General features: G+C 41.4%; 1 protein-coding gene across 3 annotated transcripts in view; it reads left to right on the forward strand.

The window, feature by feature from the left end:
* Positions 1–17,515, forward strand: part of KLF7 (Kruppel like factor 7) — a 59,383-nt gene extending 41,868 nt beyond the window's left edge. For 2 of the 3 annotated variants that reach the window (XM_021398663.1, XM_021398662.1), the window contains exons 3-4: positions 4,435–4,558; positions 11,006–17,515. In XM_021398663.1, coding sequence (XP_021254338.1) covers positions 4,435–4,558; positions 11,006–11,057 — 176 coding nt within the window. In that variant the 3' untranslated portion in view covers positions 11,058–17,515. The remainder of the gene's footprint in view (positions 1–4,434; positions 4,559–11,005) is intronic. The other variant, XR_002439313.1, reaches the window with a different exon arrangement.

Raw genomic sequence — 26,750 nt, forward strand, 5'->3', positions numbered from 1 at the left:
TCTACTGGTTTCTGATGTATCATGCTCCACACATTCCTTTGTCACTCCATTAGTTTCAAAAAGAGCAACATGTGATAATTTCAGACAGTTTTCAGGATGTAAAATTGCATGAGATTAAACTCACCAAAATAGAAAATGACTGGTACAGTGTCTTTGTGACAAAACCAACCCAGGTCTACCAACAGCATTTGCCTGGGAACTTGCTGTGTGTTCACCATGGTGGTGATACTGGGACTGTGTGCTTCACTCTTCCATCTTTTCAGATGATAAACTTTTGGCTTTCAAGAGAAACCTGTTTTAATCAAGTGTAGGTGCCTATTATTTAGTTGTGCATTTGTCTTAGTCAGCAAAGGAACAGTGACCTGATTTCAGGGGTGCCAGAGTCTAGTGGTTTTTTGCAATGACTCTGTGAATTTTACCTTTTCATCATTGCGTGCTTCCTATGAATTTACAAAGTTCTTTGTTTGTCGGTTTCCAGGCTGGACTAGGTTGGATGAAATGAAGAGGGATGGAGGGCTGGACTGTTACTGCAGTGTGCTTTGGGTGTAGTTTCTACAAGGAGGTTGTGTAAGGTGCCATAAACAGAAGTGGAACAGAGAGCTTCTTCCGCAAGCGGAGCAATCTCAGGGTGCAGAAATGTGCTCTGGGAAGATGAAAGCATAAAAATGGTCGAAGGACTGATCATCGGTTTTCAGCATAGTGGTCTATGTGCTCATAGGCATCTGCAGGCTGCTGCTAGAGCACCCTCAGCATGCAGCTGTGCCCATGTGAGTGTTTTCTGCAGTTTGAAACTCCACTTCTGGGGCCGGTCTCTGCTGCCCTCATTCACAGCGCTGTGGTTCAGTCTGGGAAGCAGGCACAGAATCACAGTATCACAGAACCACGGAATTGTAGGGGTTGGGAGGGACCTCTGGGGATCGCCAAGTCCAACCCGCCTGTTAAAGCAGGTTCCGTAGGTTGCTCCACTACTCCAGGTTAGTTCTAGAATTTTTCCATACACAAGTGGGACTTTGTGTTACTGTTATGCTCCTCTCAGAAAACTGCATAATCTGATGCTTAAAATCTGCATTGCTGGCTGCCTGCCCTTCCCAGGTGTGCTTGTGGACACGTTGAAGCTCAGCCAGCCCTGTGGTGTGGAGCACATTCAGAGCGGCAGCAGCAGAGCTTTTTGCAGCCAGACAGCTGGGTATGGGCTTCTTTTTGGGTGTGCGCTGTGAATTTGGGGATTTGTGTAAGCACTGCACAGATCCTTGTGTTGAACAAAGGTGACTTTGGGAGCAGAGCTCCTTCCTGAGACTGGCTCTCAGACACGAGGTTTAAGTGCAGTTATTAATTTTGAGGAGTTAGAACCTGAAAATTGTCAGTATGGCACAGCTCTGTGATGTTCCTATTTTTAATTGGATTTTAAAGCTCATAATTAATTTGCTAAAAAGGGGGAGATCCTCATCCTGCAGAAGTGAGTGGGAGTTTTGCCATTGCTTTCAGCAATGAGGATTTCACCATCTATCCTTTTATTCTTGCAAATCCTCTACAACAGCAGCAGAGCAGCCTGGCACGTGGAAATGAGCGCTCCCGTTTCTCCTGCCTGCCGTTCCAGGAGTGAGGTAGGAGGGGCCTCTCCCCCTCTCGTGCCCACGCTTCCTACAGACGTACACCTTGGCAAGATAGCTCTCATTTCATCTGCGAGTAAGATGAAAGCAGCCATTAAAGATGCAGTTTGTTCTTTGTCCTCCCGTGCAGAGATTCAGAGCTCTCTCTCTCTGTGCCCACTCGGACTATGGAGAGGCTGCAGGAGAGCAGGATGCTGCCCTCTCTGAGGTCTCTGGGTCAAGGAGTCTATGGGGCTTTAAAGGTCACCGTGCCCCTTTGCCTTCGCTGGGTGCCATGCAGAGCACTGCACACCAGCGTGCTGTGCTGTCTGGGAGCACAAGGAGGTGTGCTGACATTTTGTGTGGCTTCGGTTACAGAGGAAAAGCATCTGAGAACCGAACTCAGCTCAGGGCAGTGCAAGCTGCAAATCGAGAACACTTGAGAGAGGAGCCCCTGGAGCAAGCAGCAGAGAGATGTGGCATCCCATGGGTTTACCAGTAATCATGCTTGGCATTTCTGTCTCTCCTAACCTATATATAGCACTGTACGTTTTCAAAGCTTTTGACAAATGTTAACAAGACAAACCCAGCTTCAGTCCTAATAGCCCTTGTTTCGCAGAACCACGCAATGTTTTGCCTTCACCCTTCTGCTCTCAGACTGGCTGTACCTGCCAGATTTGGCTGAGTGCTCATCTTTCACCTTTACAGTGTGTGTAGTAAATGTGATGCGAGGTGCTTTGTCTGCCTTGCTGTCTCCTCTCTAAGGTAGGCACTAGAGAGCATCAGAGAACCAAGCAAGCTGAATTATCACTGAGGTTAATTTACTGACAGCATTTTAAAATAATGCACAAACTGTTCACACAGAACTGCTGCACCATCACAGATGTGACCAGTGCAGGGGAAATCCTTCTTCTCTGACAAGGGGAGATCAAATGCAATGTGCCTCGTAGGGTGTCATGGGCTGTTAATGGAGACAGTGCCAAACAACTGCAGCTCTGGTGTCTGGTGCAGTGCTGGTGACAGTGTTTGAACTGCAGTTGAGCAAGCAGCACAGAAACAGGACACCAGCACTTGGCTTGCTAACGAGAAGTTTCTTGGCTTTTTTTTTTTCCTGAAAAAAATCTTTTTTTTTTTAGGAAAAGTATTATACCAAAAACCATGGAAGTCTGCAGAGCTGACCAACCAGGCACAATCTAAGTGTGGGATGGGGTTATTATTGTCTTGTTGGGTATGTCCCCATGGTGGGTTGTGGTACACCATAGTGACATCCAGGCTGGCCTTTCTTGTTTCAGGGACTGAGGGGACAATTTGATATTCTAATGAAATCTTGCTGGCTGCTGCTCCCTTTTCATTGCTTTACGCAGTGAATCCTTTAATTGAGTTACTGTGCTTAATGTCTGGTAAAGTAGCTCAGCTCCAGTTAACACCTCAGCCCACTCTGGTGTCTGGGGTGGGTGACCATTGGACAACAGAGCTGCCTTAGCAATAAGAAGTCTGCAGATTCTCTCACAACAGAGCATCTTTTTATTATTATTATTATTATTATTATGTATTTTGATGCAATTCTCTTGCCCTCTTCGCCTTTCTTTTTCATTTGGCCTTTCCAATTTGTCACCTTGAAATACATAGGTCTCCCATAATGAGATCTCACTTCTTTACCTGCTGAATAGACACACTAAATATAGAAATCTGTGTCTCTGCTCTGAGACATTTGCCTGCTGTGGCCAAGAGAGGTCATACAGATTGCAACTTCAGTTTGGTCAGTGGTGGTTTTTTTTTAAGATTGCCTTCTTAGCAATTTTAAGAATAAATAAATAAGTAATAATTCCTTCTCTGTTTATATTTGCTAGCTTAGGATCTTGGTAGTGCAAGTGATTTCTTGTCAACGTTTTATCTCAACTTCCTTCTCTCCTAATGCATCTGCACTGTGCTGACTCTGTGGGGATCAGTGACATTGAATTAGTGCAGGAGGAAAAGCACTGGAGCATTTCCTCTTGGGGGAGATGATAAACTTGCATGCACATGAATACATGTGCACTGAATAAGAAAAAGGGAGGCACCAGACCTTGGAAGCCTCCATTATGAGGTGTGAAGGACTCCATGGATGCTACACCATGGCAGACTGATTCACAGAGGCTGCTCTTTGTTAGAAGATAGATAAATGTGAACACAGCAGACCAGTCTCGCTCCTGACTTACCATTGCACCGTTTCACTGCTTCAGTGATATGATTAATATTTTTGGGTAGAATAGCAGCCCCAAAAGTTGCTGGAAGCAACTAGAGAAGGTGCAGCTTTAGGAGACTGTGGGCATGGAAACTCGGTGGAGCAGACATGGAGTCTGGCCATGCAAGGGGTGTGATGCAGCCTGGGAAAAGCACGTGGTGCAGTGGTGGTGGTTGCTGTCGGAGGGTGTGCAGGGAGAAATGTGATCCACTCTCACCTGCGATGTGGTTAGATGTTGGTACAGCCACCACAGGTACCAGAGCAATTAACCAGCAACAGCTGAGTGAGCTGTGAGGTTGACTGAAAATCAGGCTCTAGCAGCACAGGGCAGAGGATTCTAGGGACATGCAGAGGGTTTCATTGAAGAGCAGTTAACAAGCTTTGTTAGAAATGGGAAATGAGGTGTAAGGAGAATTTTAACAGATGCGATGTTGAAGCTGGGTCCATCCACAGTACAATGCATCATAAGCCCTAAGTTGTTTCCGTTGCACTTGATCGTGTGACTGAGTATGCACTAACCTGCCTGGGTGGGGAACGGGTGAGGTGGAAGACACTGGACTTGCAAGTGGAGTGCTCAGTAATGCTGCTGCCATGCTGACTCTTCTCTCCTCCCCTCTGCAGGTGAGAAGCCTTACAAGTGCTCGTGGGAAGGGTGCGAGTGGCGTTTTGCACGGAGCGACGAGCTCACAAGGCATTACAGAAAGCACACGGGTGCAAAGCCCTTTAAATGCAACCATTGTGACAGGTAATGCAGCCTCCTAATGTGGTGTTCAAGCAAAATGTGGTCCTTGTGAGTGGTGTGGAGCTGCCAGACCCCTGACAGCAGAAGCCTGGCCCCTCCAGGTCTTGTGTCACCCTCCCTCAGTCCCTCAGCCAAAGGAGGGCAGAAAGAAGAACATGGGGCTGGGTACAAGTCTCACTGAAACCTGTCCATGTCTGTTGTTGGCACAGGTTTCGAGCCATAGGGCAGCTTATTTCAGTACTCCATAATCAGAGTGGAAGTCCAGAAAGCCCCAGACCACTTCAGTGACAGACCTACTGTATGTAGGTCCACAAAGTATCTCCACAGCTTTCCATCTCCCCATCTTGTTATGTTAGTGTCCCCTGCAAAGCAGAGCTCCATCCCCACCTGCCTCCCTCAAGGGCTACCCCACGCACCTCCGCTGGCTGCCTGTGTGTTGGCAGGGTGCTTCATTTTCAAAAACTCAGGACTAATTCAGACACATATGACAATTAAAGTTCATGAGATTGTTTTGCGTAGGATCAGTGATTGCTGCATATTCCTGCTAATGAGTGAATCTTTTCTCCAGATCTAAATTTCAACCTTGATGTCTGTTTGATGTAGGAAATTCTCTGCCACTTTGTTTTGAGTGGGCGCAGATTTAAAAGCCTGATTGGTGCCTAGAGTCAGGCTTCTCAAAGAGCTTAATAAGCAACAGCCCTCCTCCGGGCACTCGGAAATGGCGAGCTGGGCACCCAGCAGTTCCCACTGAGAGCAATGGGAGCTGCTTCTCGCTGCCCACTTTTTGCTGTCCTCATCACTTGAGCTGCTGAATGAAAAATCTCGTCTGAAAAATCGAATTGTCCTTGGTTGGTGCTGAGTGCTTTTGAAAGCTGGGTTCTTTGAATGCAGAAACAAAACCAAAAGAAAACCCTCCTCCCCATCCCCAGTCCCAGATGATAAGAAATTAGGGTGGAGCAAAAGCAATTACCACTGTAATGACTCTTGACAACCCTGACAGGATCGAACAATGAGCACTTCTCCTCCTCATACCCCCCCAGCTGGAGGCTGGCAGTGCCCTGGGTAAAACCTGGATCCAGTGTAGAGCAATCAAATAATGTGCTTGCATCTGAACATGTTATCTGGCTAATCCTATTTGTGTATGTATTTTAAAAAAGACTTAAGAAAATTACCAGTCTTTTTAATGCAGCACTAAGGTTCTCTGCTCTGATAAGAAAACATTCTGTAATACAATAAAGGCTCCAGGAAACCTCTGGGTACACCAGACCAGCGGAGAACATGCATGGAGAGAGGATGTATGGGACATAAACAAGAGACCCCATCCTTTTATGGGAAGGAAATTTGATCATTTTCACATCCTGCCTTTCCAAGTGCTTCATCTCCCTGAGCACTCTTCTCCCCTTGTCTCCCTTCTTCCTGCCCCCCTTCTGCCACGGAGAGCTTCCTTTTGGATTAGCTTTTGTTTTATCCCTGGATTATCCTTTGTTTGCTAGAATGAGGGACAGGATAAACCAAATAGGGACCTCTGGAGTCCTGCTTTTGTATAAGCACCTCTGTGAAGGAGGACATTTATGTTCTGTTTTTAGTGTAAGGCATTGCCTTTCTCTTTTTTTCTCTGAAGAACAGAGTAACCACCCCCAGCCCCACAAGCACACTAACATGAACAGTGCAAAACTGCAGGGTTTCTGTGTTAGAATCTTTAGCAGAGATTTGAAGAAATACAGTCAGTATTTTCAACTCCCTGGTCTCCTTCAGTCCTTCTTTCTGTATCCATTCTTCTCCCTCTTCATATTTCCCCTTACTATCTGGTTTTTGTTATTGTTCGCAGCCAGTTCAGTTGCTGCAGTCAAGAGATGCATTTCTGTAACTATCTAATACATCTTCTGCTCTTCCACTGGACCCGGAGATAAAAGAAAACAGTATTCATTTTGAAGTTAAGACTGCTGTAGTTTGTGCACTGTTAAACTCCATGTACATGCTGTTTGTGCATGGCAGGAAGAGTCAGGTTCACCTTTACTTTCCCAGTCAGCTGTTGCAAGCTCACAGAATGGCACTGCGTGTTCTTTTAGACCACTCTGCCATACCACTATTTTTCCTTCTTTTCCCATTCATTGATCTGTCCAGTATCATCTACTGCAGATGTCACTTCAAGTGAGCAGTGAAATGTGCATAAGTCTGTCCCTAGCCATTTAGGCAGATGTCTAATGTTGAAGATGCTCCTTCCTGAGCCAGGGTTCCCAGATGGAGAACAGTTTCTTCATATCTGAACTGCTGCCCTCTTCTGCATCCGCCATTATTGACACAAGCTGTGGTCACTCTCTCAAACATCCTGGCTTGATAAATCTTAAGGAGCTTTTTGGAGCTACTTCTTGCAATACTGACATCACAGAATTGTTTGGAAGGGAAGGCATACGTGGGCAATAAGAACATGAAGCGGTGATTGAAATAGCAAAGGGGAGAGTTGTACAATTTTGTCTGCAATTCACTTCCAGTCTGTTTTCAGAAGCAGTTGTATCTATGACCTCCTGGCCACCATCACAGGCATATTCATGTCATTTGTATACAGGACAATTCTGAAGCAAAAGAGATTAGAAGATGTGATTCTGTTCTGCTGCTGTCCCAGCCCAAGCGCTGTGCACCCCACAGATCTCATTGTTAGTTATAGCTGTCAGGCCACCATTGGTTTGAGTATCACCATATGTACTGCAAATGATGTGTGGTTTGGTGGCAGCAGGGGAGAAAGGAGAATCAGCTAAAGTGGTGCAGAAAGCAGTGTACAAGTCCCTCGTGCCTTCCAAACACAAGGGGTATGCTGTTCATTGTCATCCCTCAGGAGTTATGCTCTTCAGAAACACAGGGTAGGTTATGTTCCTCACACAGTGCGAGCCTTCAGCACTCCAAGGGGAAGAGGATGGCAGGGTAGTGGCACTTGCTCGTTATGCGTAAATACATGTTTAGTGCCTGACTATTGGAGAATATATTCAGTCTATATTCTATATTGGAGAATATATTCAGTCTAAGTCTAATATATTCAGTGCTCAGTGTCCTCTTTGACAGCAAGTTAAGAGCGTGCTTAGCTGGAGTGCACAAATCATGCAGTAGGGAATCCACAGCTGGTAAGAAAGATGGCTGAACAGTACATTCTCATCATTGTTACCTTCCCTCTTTCTCCTGCAGAGGGTTCAGTGCTGAGCAGTACTGTGTTGCTAGGGAGATGGAGCAAGAAGAGAAGGGAGCGAATTGTATTTCAGAGCGGGAAAGTTTTGCATAGTGCATCACTGTATGACTTTCAGAATTAGAGTATCTTAACCTAGCATAAACTGTCCTTCCTAGGAAGAGCTGGATTAGGGGGGAAGATGGGTCCACGTACAGCGCGCTGTGCTGGTCTAGAACTAGAAGAAGTGCAGAGCCAGAGTTGTGGAGCAAGGTCTTGTCTTGCAGACAGGATGAGGGGCTAGCAAGCTGCTGCTTCTTAATATGTGGGAAAAGGAATTTATCTTGTCAGTTTATCCTGTGGAGCCTTCTTCACTGCTGGCTCTTGTTCCAGAAGGGAGAAAATGTGCTTACTGATCAGTAGTGAGTTTTTTGTTGTTTTGTTTTGTTTTGTTTTTACGTGTTTTAGCTGCAGCATTTGATAGAGACTGCTTTACTGTTGAAAATAAAGGTGCACATCCACCAGCCTTACCAATAGATAGAGCTAACCAAATTAGTCAGCAGGAAAATTTGAAGAATTAATATTCTACCATTTTATTAACTGAATTAGCAAAAAATAATGCCATTTTATTATCTATAAAAATATTATAGAGCTGAAAAATACCCTGGATACTAACAGTATGGTAATTGCTGTGAAACAGTGGTTTAAATTCATATTTTTAACAGATTTTGCTGTGTTGTGGCTCAGCATACTTTTTCCTGGGATGCATTTACAATATAGACAATTGGAGAGGAAAAGCCGTTCTTGGGTAGCGGTCTTATGACTAGTCCTAGGCTAAAGTGCCAGCTGGTGCATGTCTTTTTGGCAGCCTCTCAAGCTGTTGTTTTGTTTTGGCAGCCCTTGTAGCCAGAGCATGCTGCTTTCTCTGTTTAGACTGATGAGAGAAATGTTGGTCCAAGGGTGTATTTTGGCACCCTGAGGCTAGAAAATTCTAGCTGTGCTGAGCCTGCTGTGCTGAAAGCCAAGTGCATGTTGTCAGATCCTCATCTTCATGCAGGAGCTTGGAGGAATACAGACACTATCCAATACTGAAGTCTTTATTTTTTTGTCATTCCGTTACAGAAAGGTACTAACCCTGTCATAAGCTGATACAAATCAGTAGGAAACAGCTGGTTTGAACAGAGCTGTTCTCGTCCACAGGTGATGAGTATCTAGCTTTTCTTGTGAAAGCTGCCTTCTTACAAGGTTTCTTTGTCTTAAGAATTTACCTTTTGGTGACTCATCTCTGTATAGATAGAGACAAACTGCTTGTGCAGGACAATGCTGCCAGCAAGATAGAAAAGATCCCCTAACTATTTAAAATCTCTTCATTTTTATTAGTTCTTCAACTTCTTAGCCTTTTTCTGCTTAGGATATTTATTCTCTGGGTGTTTGCCCTTAGATTGAGGTCACTTTTGTTTTATTTTCTTTGACTGTGTTGTTGAATTTGTTCTTTTTCATTCTTCTTTCTGAAAAATAAAAAATACTCAGCTACTGCCTTTTTAAAAATAGATTTACCCATTTAAAAGCTATGCAGATTTTCACAGTTAGCCATTAGGATATTCTGCTAACTGGTATTTTATACTTCTATATTCTAAATTTGTGGGGCAGTGAAAAGACATTTTAGGCAAATCAGTTCTGGAGGTAGCTTCTCATTATGTCCTCAGAGCCTACAAAAACAGTTTATTCAAAAGCCAGAGATGTGTGTCTTTTCGTGTGATATTTATAATGAATGCTTCTTGCTCTTACTAAAAATAAATGTGCCAGTGTCTTCTGGATTAGGGTGGAAAGAAAGCAAGCCAAAATTTGCAGGGAACTTGGAAACCTCCCATTTCTGAGTGTTCAGCTTGAAGTAAGTAGTAGATGTTTGATTTATTAGGATGTCTCTGTACTGCTTGACAGTTGAGCTCCATCTCAAGGCTTTAGGGTGGGCAGCCAGAACCACTGCCTGCTTGTCCAGTGGTTTGTTCTCTGTTGCTATATGTATCTTTATTGTGATACTGAGTATGAAGTGGGTTGGTGCCTTTGATCTCATTTCTAATGGGCATGGAGTTGGAAAAATATTCTTGCTTACTGTCAGTCTTGATAAAATTGAATTTGTATTGATTGACGGAGAAGAAAAGCACCTGTCCACCTGTGAACGCCTGGTTAATGAGAATATGTTAGTGGTACGAAGTCCCAGATTTTGGGCTGTTCTTCCTGCTGCTGTGAGTTCCCTGCAGCGTGTCTTCTACAAGGCAGTTGCTTTAGAATGGTAATTCCTGGTTAACTCTTTTTGGGGTTGCTCTTCTCTCAGAGAGTGTTTTATTCTGAGTATGTTAACCCACTTCCCAAGTGGATTAAGTAATTTCAAAAGAAGGCAGTCATAAGCCTTTAGAGAGGGAGTTAATCAAGAATAGATGCTTCATTTCAAATTCATGCCCTACCTTATCCTTAATTATCTGCATGTTTAGACCAGCCCTAAAAGCCAACTAGTTCTCTAGGGTTGCTGCTCTAAGACCATCTTATCAGAATCCTTTTACATGTTCTGAATGTTATTTTGCATGATGAGATAGAGGAATGATGGCTTTGTGGATAAAGAACAGAAAATGAAAGTGGAAGTCCTGGCTTTTTAATTCTTGTGTGATTTACGATTTCCTTGCCTTTTTGTGTCTCAGTTTTCACATTTACAGGGTGGGGATAGTAATACCTTGTCTTATCTCAATATAATTCAGGGGGATGGCATTCATCAGCATCCACATACTACCACTGAGATTCCCAAGAGAGAAAATGAAAGATACATAGTCTGAAGGATTTTCAGCCTACGAGCTTTGAACCATTTTCTTTCCAGTTTGGAGTTAAAAATGGGAATTTAGTTTTCAAAACTTATGTTGTTGTTTGTTAAAGATAGTGGGTTTTTTAAACTGGTATTCCTGAGTAAAACAGACTTGTTTTATTTTTTAGCACATGCAGAAACACACTAATTATTTGATTTTATCCTCCAGGTGCATATATGAGCACTCTGTATTTCACTCAGTGAAAGAGGAGGAGGGAAAGAAACAGTGAAAGGAGGAGAGTAGTCTACTTAGCTTTCAGCAGCATAGTTGGCCATCTGTGGTCATTGTGAATCACACAGAGTTTGGTGGTGATAAACTAAAGAATGGCTCTAAACCAGGATGAATATTTCCTCTTGTGTATAAAGAGGGAGGAGCAGGAACCAGGTTTTTTTTTTTTTTCCCCAAATCTTTATTTCATTTCACATTTGGTTTATTTTGCAGGTGTTTTTCCAGATCTGATCACCTTGCCCTCCACATGAAGAGACACATCTAAATATCGGTCAGCTTGGCATGGATGACATCTGAGCTAAATGTTGTGAGATGAGAGTGGAACTCAAGTTATAATGTGCTGCCTTGCAGGAGAAGAGAACTCGATCACATGTAACCCTCTGTACAGAGACCACACGCTCACACTGTCATACACCCAGTTATACTTCAGTACATCCATCGGTTCTTTATGCCTTGCCCCAGCTGGATGGGAAAAGATGCAGGCGAGGAAGTGCTATAGAGGTGAATTCAATGAGAAGGAACAATTGCTTTCAGAACTTCGTCTCTCTTGGATTTGTTTCCTGGGTTTGCCAATGGAAAACAAAGGAAATGGAGGAGGCTTCCCTGCAGGTGGACAGCAGTAGGAGGGGCTTATTTAACTTGCTTCTCAGTGCAACTCAATAGGAGAAAATGTCGTCTTGAAGTTGCATATTTGTAGCACTAACTTTCTTTTTAAATAGATGGGGGGAAAACAATGACCTAGAAAACCAAATCCCAGTTTGGTAGCCAAATTAACCTCTTGGTTCATTTGTTCTTTGTCTGAGGATTCCTAATGATCAGTGCGTCAGACTTCTCACAGACACGTTGACCTGTCTTGGTTTTGGTTCTTCTTCCTAGAACTGAGCTATTGAGATCCTTTTAAGTCAATACCAGTGGCCTTAATGGCAGTAGACTGTGGAGTGACACTTGTTACACAAATACCCTCTCTTTGGCCTGAGTTTATGTAGACTTCACGGAGGACTATATTTTTTTGGTTGTTTTTGTTTTAATTTTTGTTTTGGCTATTGCACAACATATGCACTAGGGACTCTGGAAGCTGCTGCCATGATGGCTAAGTGGCCAAGGGATAAACCCTGAGAAACAGCACCTAATATCTCTGTAGGCCTCACCTTACTGCCATAGCTAGGACTTCTTGTTTATTTGTTGAATGAAAACTTTAAAAGCTTATTTGGAAGCTTAAACCTTTTTTTCTCTTTTCTCTGCGAACAAGTGATCTTCAGAACTCCTTGTCTTCACCTGGATATCGGTCTGGGACTGGCCACACAGGCATGACTACAGGATTCCTTCCACATCATGTGAGCATGTTAGCCACAACTCACAGTGACTTAGCGATGAATTATGTTGCTTTTTCTTGCTATTCTTCTAATAACCAATTTAAAACATTAGACTTTTGTTTGGGTAAAGAGCACCTGCAGACATTTTACTTTAAACTTGATGTTTTTCGAACATCTTGCACACATACACACACACAAACAAGCAAAAAATCCTGCTCCAGTCTCTGAGTGGGAAATAGAGAACTTCTTCCAAGTACAATGGCTTCATTCAGCATTAGCCTTTTAAAGAAATTATGAAAGTCCTCCTTTTCCATTCAACAAGTTGATGCTGTAGCCTGCTCCTATGTGTAACAGTGTGAACAGTGATGGAAGGGTTGGGTTTTATGTACAGCAATGAGACTTTTCTGAATGATTGATCTAAAGTACTAATAATCTTGAGGTCCATTTTGGCCTACTGTGTGAACCATCAAGGAGAAGTGAAGGTCTCATACTCACCCTTCAGTCCTGTTGATAATTTGATCTTGTTGGGCTCAAAGTGGATTAAAGTCTTCATTACAAAAGAAAAAAAAAAAGCATTGTACAATAACTCATGTTTGAAACTATTTGGCGCTGGCCCTGACTCCAAAGACTGCATTTAGGACCATAAAGATGTCTTGTGTAAGCAGGCGTGTGGTCATTAGATTGTATACTTTGTATGTTCTGGGACCATCCCTACAAGATGTGTCTAGAAATTAAACAAAATGGCACATGGTCCACAAATGGTTGCTGCTCTTTTATACTGTATTAGCCAGCTGCCCTTCTTTGACTGTTTTGACACATTGACTGTTAAATATTTCCCTTAATTCATGTTTTGGGAGTTGAAACTGTACTCTTGGGGAAAAAGAACAAACAAGAAACTCAATAGATGTTTAAGAGCTGTCACCGGTATCCTTGGCACTTGAATTCCAGAATTTTGCAACCTTTGGTTCCAGTGAGAGATTGAATTTACTCAAAAGATGCTGGTTTTCTCACAGTTCTTGCAAAGCACTGTGACTGTCAACTGAACACTTTTGGGACGGGGGAAAATACAATGTCTGGCCCATATGGCATGAAATATGGACCAAAATCTAACCATCTTTTAGGGGCAATGACGCAACATTCATCATAAGAGAGGAAGAGAGAGAGAGAGAGAGAGAGAGAGCAAGAGCGAGTGTGAAGAAAAGTAGAAAGAGAGAAAGACAGAAAACTGAGTTTATTCCAAAGATTTAAAACTAACCATACTATATATACATAGGTGGAGCACTGCTTGCTGACAATCTCGTATTTCTCTGCTTCTGTGTTTGCATACTTTTTATGACCATTCCATCCAGCTGTTCTACTGGGACTGAGGGCCCTTGAATCCAATTTGTATTGGAATATATGGAGCATCCTGCCAGATGTCTAATAGGAACTGAAACCTCAGCTGTGTGAAACTGTAGAACATCCAGTCAGTGCATTAAATTAGAAAAAGGATAACAGAATCCTAGAATTTAATTACTGTAGCATCCTAAAGTATGTGCTCTCAGACTCACTGCTATGGTACTCATTAGCTGTGAACTTGCATAAATATCCTTCTTTGACCTCTGAACACACCTGCCACCTGCCTTTAGACATGCTAACAGTAGTCTACAAATCATAGTTATTAAGTGTCAGTTTAACTACCAGTTATTCCAGTTTTCATTTGTGGTCTTGTGGATGTCTCATTTAAATATGGCAGAACAAGGGCCCCATGGAAAAAAAAAAACATGCTGAAATATCTGATTATTTTGTTCTGGAGACAGGCTTACATTTAAATCCTGTGCCTATATAGCTACACAAACATAGAAGAAAAGAGGATAAGAGACTTAACCAGATTTTAGACTTAACAGGCTCTTTCTGTTGCAGGTCTTGAACTCTGAAGCCAAATTTTGGGCTTTGGGACCATCTTTTCTGTTTCTTACGGGAGGTGTTTTTCACCTGTATGTGTTGTGTACTCTGTCAGTCTCTGCACTTCAATTTTTGGGTCCTCATTTGCAAGTGTCTTAATCATTACTAAAATTTCAAACCTTAGCTTGTATTTTGTAGGAGTCTCTGTTTTGGAAAGGCACATTTTGGGAGTCATTTTTTACAATGACAGCTTTTCTTTCCTTGCAGATATTTCAAGCTGTGCACTTCAAACCTGAGTAATGCGTTATAGCTAGCTCCTTTTTGGGCCTGTATCTCCTTGCTTAAAGTTGTATAGATATCCTCTATTTATAAATGATGAGTAGAAATAGGCTAATAAGGAAAGGCAAATCCTTTCTATAAGTCTTCTTTGGAAGCAAAACCATAAATAGATGTTTTGGTAACAGCTGAGAACAAAGTTATCAAACTCTAGAAACGAGAAGCTTACAATTGTTTCCTTCATTCTAGATTTATACCTGTTTACAGAACAGAAGCCAGATATTTCTGGCTTTTCTGAACAAATTCAAATGTGGTTTCCAAGGCCATGGAACTGTAGAATGAGAACAAATTGAGACAAATATCCCGGAAAATAGTGTGCATGGAGGAAACAACTAAAGGAAATGTCGCTTTTTGTGAATAGTAAATAGTATTTTGGAGCAGAGCACAGAGTCAGTCATAGGAGAATGCAGGTGGGAGGGGAGCTCCAGAGGCCATCTCAGCCAACCTTTAACTAGAGCTGGTTGCTCAGGGCTGTGTCCCGTCAATTTTTCAGTGCTACCAAGGATGGAAATTCTGCAGCTACTCTGTATAAGCTGGTCTGGTATTCGACCACTTAAATGGTTAAAAAAAACCCACAAAAGATAAATCTGTATGTCAAGTAGGAATTTCCCATGCTCCAGCTTGTGTTTGCTGCCTCTTCCACTATGCACTGCTATGAAGGGTCTGGCTTCATCTTCTCCACAATCTCCATAAGGTATTTGCAGACAGCAATAAGATCTACACTTTTCCTAAGATTTAACTGTGTTCCACAACCTCTCTTCAACTGTCATGTGCTCTGGCCCCTGGTCTCCTCGGTGGAGCTCTGCTAGACTTGCTCCAGTATGTCAACAGTGTTCCTGTAAGGTGGAGACCAAAACTGGACAGAAAATTTTGGATAGAGATGTACTTTATATGTTACAGTGTTGAAAACTCATTTAGGAAGTACCAGTATCAAGATTTTTCTAATCAGATTTACTGATTTTATAAATTATGTTTATGGAAATACATTTTTTATACTGCCAACCTGAGGCCTGGCAAACAAAATTCTGTCTTTTCTGTCACAGTCATCACTTTTTTACCTTAAACTGAAAAAATGTTATCACTCATATCAAACATGGAGACACATGTTGTATTTTAGTCACTTTTTAGAACAAAACAACACTTCAGTGCATCTTTGCTCTGCTGTTTTTCCCCCTCAGGAGAAAAGTAACCTAAAAGATCATAGGTATTTTATAAGGAATAGTTTAACAGGTTTCTAGAGTCAATTATTTTTTGTTGTCTCAGAATTTCTCTCTTTCAAGAGCCAGTACTCAGTCTAGAAAATTATTTCACCTGGATAGACTAGGCAAAGAAACAAAAGAAATCTTATTTCCAGGACTGAAATCCCACATTTATTCAGTGTCTTGGACAAGGCCCTGAGCAGTCTGATTTAACTGAACTGAATTGTTTTTTAAGTTGAGGGTAGGATTAGGTAACCTCCAGAGGTACCTTCCAACATTAATATTTCTGTGTTTCTGTAATTCATATCAGAGCTCTCTCTGATTAAATGCGTGCTGGTTCTAGTTCTTCCCTGTCTTGCACTGGCAGAACAGACTGTAGAATGGGCCTGTAGGATTTTTCTCAAACTCTGATAGTTTCATCCTTCTTCACGAAGGATTCATGTTTCATGTTTCTTCACGAGAAAATCTTGAAGCAAAAATAAAAACAGTTTAGCAAAGCAGTTTGAAGGAATATCTTATCATGAGATGTGTCACAGCTGCAGGGACCAACCAAAGATTGTAAAAACAAGTTTGCTAGCCTGGAAGACCCATGAGTTGTCTCCAGAATGATTCCCAGTACCTGAAATCTAAGCCAACTTATATTTCTATAGCAGTGAATCATAAAACCTTCTTTTTCCTTTTCCATTCTTATTTGCCTCAGATATTTTGGATTTGGGTTTACTGTATTATTAAAATGGCACATTTTCACTTAATACCTGGAAAACACTGATCAAACACAGACCAGACAGAAGAACTGATGCAAGAAGAGCCTCCAGTCCCTTGCTTTTTGGAACCGTTTTACCTTCTGGTCTGAAAAGGGTAATCACAAGGATTGTGGCTAAAATAGAGTTCAATAATTGCAGTGATTGGGTGTATTTTATCTGTGACCTTTTTGATATTTACAGAATAAGGTTTTCTTCTTCATTTTACCTGGCTTTAGACAATTTGGGCTTTTTTAGCCATCTCTAACACAAAGGTTGTTCCTCCTGTTTAACATACTTCATTTGTCTGTGTACAGAAGAGGTCATAATTGGTGCTTTTGACAAAATTGATAAAGATCCAACTATCTTAAGGGTTTCCTTTTCTCTCTCTTTCCCTTAAGGTGTCAAAATCTTTAAAAAAATAAAATTAGAGGATAATTTTTACAAAATTTATTGTTACCTGGCTAGCATCCAGTTAATCAAGGGCTTTTATTCTTGATTTTATTCAGGACTTAGCACATCTAGACATTCCATCCAGCAAGTATGTTTTTAAGCTTTTATATTTCTAGGTGACACCTTTAACTCAACACTCTTTTGAAGTACTTTTTGCTGATTTCAGAGAGAGTTGCACTTGCAAAGCTCATCACATATCAAGAACAAAAACAGTGCTTGACTAACTGTGGATTTGGCTTGAAAAATAAAAATTATTTCCTCTCAAGATTTTACACATGCTCATAGACAGATCTTGCCTGTCTTTCATTCGCATGAAGTTTATGCCTTATTGAATGACTTTTTTCCAGATCAAGCCTGGATATTTTTTTTCCTTGTGTCACATTTGCGTCTGTTTTTATTGATAATTTAGAGACGATTGCTGCAGTCTTCCTCCTCTGCAGATCTACACTGGCTTCAACAGCAAGATTTAGCATAGCAAAAACTGAAGGGTCTGGCATACTGGGTACTAAGATCTATCTCACAAAGCTGAGACTTTCCTCCTCCCTTAGAGGAAGAGGTCCAGGACATACTTGTACTATATAAGTTATATATATAATGGTGTAGTTGTATATATAAGTTATATATATAAAAATGTGGAGATGGCGGGGTAGGCTGCCTTTATCACCTCAAAAATGAGTTTCCCTACCAGAAAACTTTCAAATGCAGGTGTCATTTTCAAACAGGGTTTTATAGTTTTCCTTAATGCTTGCTAATGGTATTTTTGGTGTGATAATTAAAGTGGAAACTCTTCACAATTTTCAAAATGAAAGCTTTGATGATTTTTTTAAGTGCTTTGGTCCTGACTTCTATATACTGCCAGAAAACAGGTTCTACACCCTGTCTCTGTGTGAGTGTGGTGGTACAACAGTCTACTGTATATACCTACACAGAAGAGGAAACTGAGCTACTGACTTACAGTGCATAGTAGCCAACCGTGCCTATTGCTTTGATTTAGGGAGGGCACTTACTGTTGCCACTGCATTTTAGGAATCATTTCAGCTTTTGTAGGAAAGTTTTTCAACAATTCTGGGAAATACATGTTGGTGTGTACTGTGAATGAATAGGCTGCAAATTGGGGATTGGGAGGGGAGGTAGGAAGGGAGGGAGATGTGGGCTTAGCATGTACACTCTGAAAATGAACTAGAATGGACAGAAAGGTGACAATTTTAGCCTTTATTATTGGGCTCTTGGGGAAATAAAAAAGCTAACTTGCAGTCCCTGAAAGGCCTGTTGGCTGAAGGGTTGATCTTTATATTTTGGAACATGCATTTTTCCCATCTCTCTGTATTTTAAAAACCAGGCCTGTCAGATTCTGAAAGTAGATCAAATCACTGGTTTGCACACTACTTTGTTACCAAGGCCATGTCTCTACCAGGGAAGTTGCTCTATATTAAAACATCAGTCTAGTTAAGATCACTTTGTAGATGCACCCAGTACTTGTTTGCCTAGACTGTGTTTGCACTGGCATCCTATGCAGTTAAGCTAAAGTGTAAGAAACGGTTATACCAGTTAAGATACCTCCTACAAGAAGGTTCTTGCACCAATTTAAGTGTATGGTTTTGTTGTCTCTGCATATAAACCATGACAGCTTTTCTCTTAGAAACAAGGCCTTAGTTTAGCATGTCTGCTCATCTGAATTGGAAAAATAATAATTCAGGCTGTGAATTTTTTTATTGCTTTGCAAAATGGCCTGTTTTCTTACTTATCCTTTAAAACCTTTCTTTCTATCTACTTCACATTAGATTTTTGTTTGGGGGATTTTTTTTAGCAACAACAATAGAAAGTATGAATGCTCCTGATTACAAAAAGATATATATATATTGCTTGAAGGACTTTCATTTTGCACTATATTTTTTCTTTTACCAGATGTGTCTGACAAGTGCATTTTGGAGATGCCCTCGGTCACATTCTCTCAGGCCTACTCTGGTATTTCTAATATATCACAGAAGTACCCAATCTTGTAGCCCTCAGTTCTGCCTTTTTTTGACATTTTATTTTTTTTAGGCTTTTTATATATATATATATAAATATATTACTTTGTCAGTTTTTTTGCTGTACAAAAGTCTTAAGATTTAAAAATATTATTTGTATTATATGATGGTGGTATGTTAATGTTACAAAATTATTAATGAAGAAAAAATTTATTTTTGTTACTGGTCTGTTTCATAATTCTTTTTTAAATTGGTATATTGTAAGATATCTATGCAAAAATGTTATGTGACGCATTTTTATTTAAGAATGTAATATGTGTAATAAACAGTAGAATGTGTTTGGCCCAACAATGTTTAGTGTGCTTATATTATTTCTTTATGAAACTTCTGTGAACAGTGAAGTCACTTTTGAATATCAGATAAAGCTATGGTTCAGTAAAAACACATATTGGCATAAAACACATAACTTCTAAGTATGCTTTCCTTACCAGAGTCACATTTTTGAATTTAAATAACATTTTTAAAGGTGTGTTTTATAGTGATTTAAGTGTCGCTTATATCAGTGCTGTTGTACATGTTGCTTTTGGAAAAGATGCACAAGAAAGAAAGTTGCATTCTTAAAAGCTGACCAGATTTCCGGATTTGCTTCTGCTAGAGTCAGTGACTTTTATTCTTTGTCTGCTTGCACTGGTTCAAGATCTTAGCCAGTATTATTTTTGTAAAAGATACAAAGAGCACTTGCATTACATTTTCTATGCCTAGCTATCAAAACATTTGTCAGTCAGTGGTCAAAATAGGACTAGACTTTGAGGCTCCGAGGCATTAGTGAGGAGCTCTAGTCTGTGTATCATGCTGTCTTGCAGGATCTGAGTGCAGTATTATTCTCTTTCCCCTGCCTCTGTCATTTAGCCTCTCCCTTTAATGTCTACAAAATTGCAAGCACAATTGAATCCACCTGGATGCTGAAGCACTAAAAATGTATTTAATGTATATAGGGAGTAAATACAGTCATTTTGAGCACAATTACTTTGCAGCATCATAGAATAAAATGAAATGACTTTTTAAAATCAGCCTGTATCCTTTTAAGTTTTTGATGTCTTGTGCTCACACATGGCAGTGACCTAAATGGCACCACGTATGAACATCCTGTAGGGCTCGTTTAATACAAACTTGCTAGCTTTTATTTCTGCAGCACCATACCTCACTTTCCCTGTTGGAAGACCTGCTAGGACTGTTCATGGCAGATAGAAGGTAGGATTGCCCTCCTTTCCTCTGCATCTAAAAGTCAGATGACCATTCTAACCTAATCGTTTATACTCCCTTTGTAGCTAATGAAAAGAGAGAGATGAATCCAGAGGTGACTCTCTGCAGGCGATTAGCAGAATGCAAAAGAAACTGGGGAGGCATCAAGCATTTCTGGAAAGTCCTGTGGTAAGTTGGAAGATAAAAGTTACAGCAATGCACATGGGTGCTCTGTTCAGTCAGCTCATACCATATGCTGGACGAAGGACATAATTTGTAGATATCACTGCAGCAGTGATATCTTGATGTCACTCACAGAGCTTGAGTAACTGAGGCAGTCATCATAAAGTTTGTAGCATGCTACTACAAAAATGCAAGGCTGAAAAAAACGGTCTCTTTTTTTGTATGTGGATTTGTACAATGTAGGTATGACTGTAATTATGCACAATATAGAATTCCTTCTGCACACAGAGTTTTGGTTTTAAAGTTGTTTTTTAGTTTCCTTGTAAAGGCAAGGTTCAGTTGTTTCACTTTCTCTCTTCTTTGAAATACTCTGGAAGCTTTTAGCATCTCACCTACCCTGAGCTTTCTGACAGACAGTTTGTCTAGCCTAAGATACCTCTAGTATAAATTAGTCCTCTGCTCTCCACCTATGAGAGGTAGTTGCAGAGAGCTCTAGAAAAACTTTTATGAAGGTAACTTGCAGGCAGCATGGCTGCTTCTTTGGCCTGTGTTCAACTGGCTTGAATTAGAGGAAGGTTTATCAATTGCACTTTAACCACACAAATAGTTTTTTTTCCAGGAACTTTCAGAAAATGCGGTGCTTAACACTTCCTCTTATAAACAGCTAAGTTATTAGTCTGCAGGATCAGCTGTCAGACACTTTCCTGGGCTGGACACCAGGGAATGGAAATACTGTGAAAGAACTCCTTCCCTCTGAAATTGTTTAGGTATCACACAGCCACACACCTTAGGCAACTCCCGCTGTTGAAGTGTGGAGTTCTCTAAGGAAATACTTTTTCACTTAGACGGCATACGATCATCTTGTTGGACCTCTATGATGCAAACTCACGTGCAAACTTTGCATAGAAGCAGAGAGGAGAGGTAAATCCAGGGCTGAGGAGTTCTTACCCCTTTCTCAGGCTGACACAGGCTGAGTGAGCTCAGCACTTTATGGGCAGGAAATTTGCAATGTGTGGCTATCTGGCTATTTGTCCGATGTCTTCCAGTTTGAGGCTCATATTTAATATTTCTAATTTACTGAGGTAATCAGAAGCTAACCCTTCCTTCAGGATCTAGTTTAAATGGTGTTAGCAAACCTAGGACTAGTACTAGTCCTGTAAGTAAAGAGAAGTATGGTTGAGTGATAACATTTAAATTGTATTTTGGGATATTCAGGAAGGAGAATAGGAAGTTTTCTACCCTTCAGCAGAAAGACCACTTACCCTTTTGGCAGATAGATGCAAAATAGATAGATTCCTAAAATTCAGTGATGAAAATCGTGGCCTTCCAAGGTGAATATTTTGGTCCCTAAAATATGCATTTACTTCCACCTCCTTTTCTGTGACCCTGAGATACTGTGCCTGGCTGCTACAACTAAAGTAATTCAGAAGAAGAAGGATGGAACAGTTCCCTTGATCGGAACAATGCTTAATGCTTTGGGAAATAGTTTAAATATAGTTCATGAGCTGTGGCAGAGAATGGAAGGTTTCAGATACAGATCTTTATTTCCATGTAAAATGGGGTGATCTCGTTCCCTGACCTGCACAAGGGATGAGAGGGGTTTGCATGTTCCTGCATGACACTAGCCCTGTGTTCCCAGGCCCTGGACATAGCACAGCCCCTGATAAGACAGAGGAGACAAAAATGCTCCTCCTTGTTCCCCAGATGATGCTGGAAAGGACAGTCCACCAGTTTAGTGTGGCAGGGACCAAGGTGGAGACATTTCAGACTGCCACAGTGCCAAGGCCCTGAGGAGAGAGCTGAAGCCCCTCAAAATGGCGCCTGGCCCTTCAAAATGGCACCTCGCCCCTCAGGTTTCCCGCCAATGGCCATTCCCCAGTGAGCCGTCCCCTCAGGCAGCTTTTGGCATTGACTGCAAGTGCGCCCCTGCTCAGAGTGGCATGTTCGGCCAAGGAGCAGCATGCTAAGGGTGATTAGGCCCATCCCTGTGCAGCATCCATGAAATGCAGCAGTGACAGCATGAGCTGCTGGTTCAGCATTGAGGTTGTGAGGAAATGTCCTCCCTGTCACGTGGGTCTTTTTGCAGTGCAGAAGAGCCATGCTGTTCTCTCTCCACACAAGCATTCTGTTACCCCTTCTGTCCCCTCCTCACACTTCATGTTTTGGAGTCTCTTTCATCTGCCAAGCTAGCAATGCTTTCTGCTGAGCCATGAGGATTTTCTTTTCACAGTGGTGGTCACCAAATAATTATAAAAATGCTGCTATTTGAAAGATTCTTCACAGTGGGGATTGGTGTTTACCCCTTGCCTGCTTTTCTCTCAGTATTTCTGATGCTGGGTGCCTGCCCTCTCCGTCCACCATACCAATAAAAAACAAGCACCAGGCATCCCTGCATCACATTTTCACTCATAAACCCAGCAAGGCCTGTCATCTGTACTGTTTAATTGCTGGTATGGCCATGGCAGAGCCTCCCCAATGCTGCCTGGGACTGGGTTCAGCACAAAGTCAGTCTGGCCACGGGCACTATTTCAGAGATTGTGTGGGGATTTGGGAGATCACGTAGGGAAATGATCAAGATTTCAGCTGTAAAAGATCTGAACCACACTGAGAGCTTTTACTTGCCCCTATGAATGCCTCCATCACTCCCACACAGTGCATTTTCCTCCCACAGGTGCTCTTGGGCTCTTGATGTGGTCACAGCTGTCTGAGGAGAGCACAACAGGCTGACAGGGAGCTGTGTCACTGCAATCAGGTGTTGCCCGAAATTAAGTGATCTGCAGGGTGAGATGATAGCTGCACTTCTCCTCAAATACAGCCTCTAGCAGCTAAGCCTCTCTGGCTTGGTCCCCTAGATGTCTACCACAGCACAGAAGATTCAAGATGAAGGCTGTGCTAGCAGTGGCTACAAAGGCTGCCAGGCTGGGCAGGTGTTCTCCTTCCTTTGTTTGGTGTTACCATGCAGCTGGGGGTAAATGCATGCTCTAGAAGAAAGTTGGCCTGCTGTAGTGGGCAGATACCCAAAACATCCATGGTCTGACCAGTTTTGAGCAACAAAAAAATCAGCCCTCTGGTAGTTTCTGCCTGACATGTTTAAGAGGGCAGTTTTCCCTTTGTAGGGAATTACATTGTGCACATACCAAGGGGAAAACATTCCCCTAATTAGTTAGAAAATACAGGCAATGAGTCTTCGTGTCAGAAAGGTTTTGTCGTCTGCTTGTCCCTTACTGTTCAGAAGGGCTCTATTTATACACAGGAGTGGACTTGCATGGAAGTGACTTGAACTGATGAAAAGCAAACAACTTGGAGAAAATTATCTGTGTTTATGTCAATTTAATATATATAAATATACACTCAGATTTAAATGTTTTATTTATTTACAGAAGAGAAAAAGATGAATAGAACACTCAAAACATGAAATGAAAACCTCAACTCCAGTCTAGTTTTAATATATTGGAAGATGTTAGTGGAGTTGTATAGCAAGGAATTGTACCAGAACTTGAAGGTGTCAGATTCTACCTGTACCACAGCAGATACTTTACGTAAATTTAACCAAACATCATAATCTTGTATTGGTTCAGTTTTAGTGATATGCACACCCTTTTCCTCCGTATACTCCTGTGTAGCAGAAGTATAGGCATGCCCGTGGAATTCACTTGCTCTCTCGCTCTAGTACCCATGCAACAAGGTGTGAATGTCTGTATAAGACATTTTGCATGAGTGATTCTGCTTTGAAAACTAATACTGGTTTCCTCTTTGTATAGGGAAAGCAGAGATGGTCCGCTTAATAGAAACACAAAAGTTAGGGATAAAGAGTGGGGAGACCACTTTTCTTGATGATGTAGCCAAGCCCAAGAAACATTATTTGAACTGTCATTTGCTATTACTGAATTCTGTGCTAAACTGAGATTTTAGGAATTGTCAGCCTAGTCCACCTAGTCTCTCTTTCACCAAAACCAAATCCTGCTTGATACCACCTACAGCCAAATTATATGCTGTTGAGCATCGGCTTCTCTTTAGGTGACTGCCAAACTATGAAGTGATAGTTTTAGTGACAATGCCATGACATTCAAATACAGTAGGTGAAAGTACTGCATTATCATGGTTTTCCACCTCCCCTACCTTGCATTCTCTATTGGCAGTTATTTTGTGTGTTGCATTAGCAGTGGCTCTGTTTATTCTGGGAAAGGCCAAGCATACCCTTGAGAACTGTCTAAGTTCCCCCAGTTCAGTAGGACTTGTTTCTCATCACATAAAGACGTGTACATTTAATGGAGCATGTGCATTTGAGTCTTAACTGATGCCATACTGATATATGCTGTGTGATACTGATATCTTATGATGGCAGTGTTGGCTCTTTCACCTGGAAACAGGTAAGTAATACTAAGAACATCTTGTCAGGGCAACTGTGAGGATCAAATGTTTTGAGGGGGCTATTTAACTGCTGAGATTATAATTTACTTGGTAATAAGCAGATCTTGTTTGCTGTGTCCTTGAATGTCTATTGTTATAGGAGGCAAAAATGTACGTTTCTGTAAAGAAGCTCAGAGACCAGTGCTAATACACTGCGACCTGTTCTGGAAAAATAGAAGATACATGTGAAAGAGACTGTACGCTGCATATCCTTGGGAGTGCTTAAGAGCATCAGTGCACACACTAGTCTCTTCCTTTCTTGAAGTGTTGTAAGTTTCAGGCATTAAAGTTCATGGTCCAAAGGTACGTAGGGGAGGAAAAAGGAAACTGAAGTATTTATGTAGCAATTATTCAATCTGATAATTTTGGAAGGAGAGGTCATCTCCAAAGAAAGGAAGAAATCCAGTTCCAGTGTCTCTGAGGATATAGATTTTTGTAGATCACTCTTCAGGGCAGAATACATTAAAAAGATCCTTTTTTGAAAACATCTCAAGTCTGGTATTTGGTCTAAAGACAATAAAGCTACTTAGTATATTTGCAGCTTAAGTGGAGCTTAGACTGCAACCTCAATTCTTAGTTCTGAATAGAGATTTTATTGATGTATGCCGTCTCTTGTTATTGTGTCATAACATAGATTAAAAAAAAACCCCAAACACTAACAAAAGTGTTGAAGGACAGACAATCTAATTCTTGTATTTGCACTCATTCTTTTGTCCCCAAAAGGAGCAAACTCATGCCATGGTTTTCTGCTCTTCTGTATAGCCCTGATTTTGGTAAGAACAGAGGCAAGTGGAAATAGCCAGGGGAGTAGTCCATGCCTCTACATTAATAATGTAGCAAATGAAGTATTTTCCCTAAGAGTTGCTCCTTTGTATGATGAGAAACCAGTGTTTCATATTTCCTACTAAACCTTATTTTATGACTAATACTTTGGTCAGATTCATGTCACAGATAACCAAATAGCAGTAGCAGTGGGGATAATTTCCAAGCTTTACACTTTCTGCTCCTCTTTATAGTATCTACTTATCACTCCACGTCAAGCAGTTCTTTTTACTCATCTTGTGGGTTGCTAACCAGCCCCGCCCCCCACCATCAAGCTGTGTGCAGTCCTTCCAGCAAGACCTAAAAACATGTGATATCCTCTTGCACTCATGTTTCATGTGGAATCTCAAGCTGAGAGAGGCCTCAGGACAGAGTGCTAACTGACGGGGATGGCGAGGCAGTCAGGATGGTGTAGGCGTGCAGAACTGAGGAACCAGGGCCACTCAATATGTTTTTAATGAAACTAATAAATATAGCCATTGAATGAATAGAGCTGATTGACACGGGGAGTTTCCAGTTCCCCCTTCTGTCTGCAGCCTTTTCACTGGCAGAACACAGTACATTTAAAACCACACTGGCACATGTATTTTCAAAGAAGTGTTATGTAAAATTGCAAGCAAAATAATGGATAAGAGAAAAAATGTTCTTTTTCTACAAAAAGCTTAATAGGGTTTTTGATGTTCTTTCCACAGAAAAGAATCAAACCTGCTTTCACTGTTTCCACTGAGCCGATGGAAAGATCAGTAACGGAACAGCTGAAAAAATTCAAAGTAGAAATTGTTTTTCATTATCGTTTTCATGACAGGGAAAAGAAGAAAAATCAGTTGTGTCACTGCTTTAAGAAGAGTAGAAAATAAAAAAAATAGAAGTGAGCCTTGAAATATCCCAAGGATAAAGAGGGAGCATTTCCAAGGGAAAATGCAGCCCAGATCTAATTACAGAAAGGGGTTTGCAGCCACACAGCTCTGACCTCTGTCCTGTGCAGGACCAGGCAGTGCATTGTCTAGCACTGGGTTAGAGGTGGGTAGTCAAGCCTGGGTAAAAGAGAGTCTGCTTTTCCACATGCCACCTTCTTTTTCCCACATCAGCAGTAGCCAGAGCAACAGTGGCCTGTGTATCCAGTGTTAGAAGGTGAGAACAAGGATGATGGATGACCTTGAGTATAACTAAACTGAAATCACAGTGGTATATTTTGAAGTAGGGAGCTCAGCAGCGAAGTTGCTTAAAAATAGGTAGACAGCTAAAAATAACTGCCATCAATGTGTTCCACAAGCTTAATAACAGGAGAAAGCAGAGTGTACAGCAGGGAAGGAGTACTTAATATAATGTGTATTTCTGAAGAATGAGGCAGAATCAAAATTCAAAGGGATATTGTAATACTCTAGAGGGTCGCACAGTGGGAGGGA

This window comes from Numida meleagris, chromosome 5 (genome assembly GCF_002078875.1).
Source record: "Numida meleagris isolate 19003 breed g44 Domestic line chromosome 5, NumMel1.0, whole genome shotgun sequence".
In the NCBI taxonomy this organism is placed as follows: Eukaryota; Metazoa; Chordata; class Aves; order Galliformes; family Numididae; genus Numida; species Numida meleagris.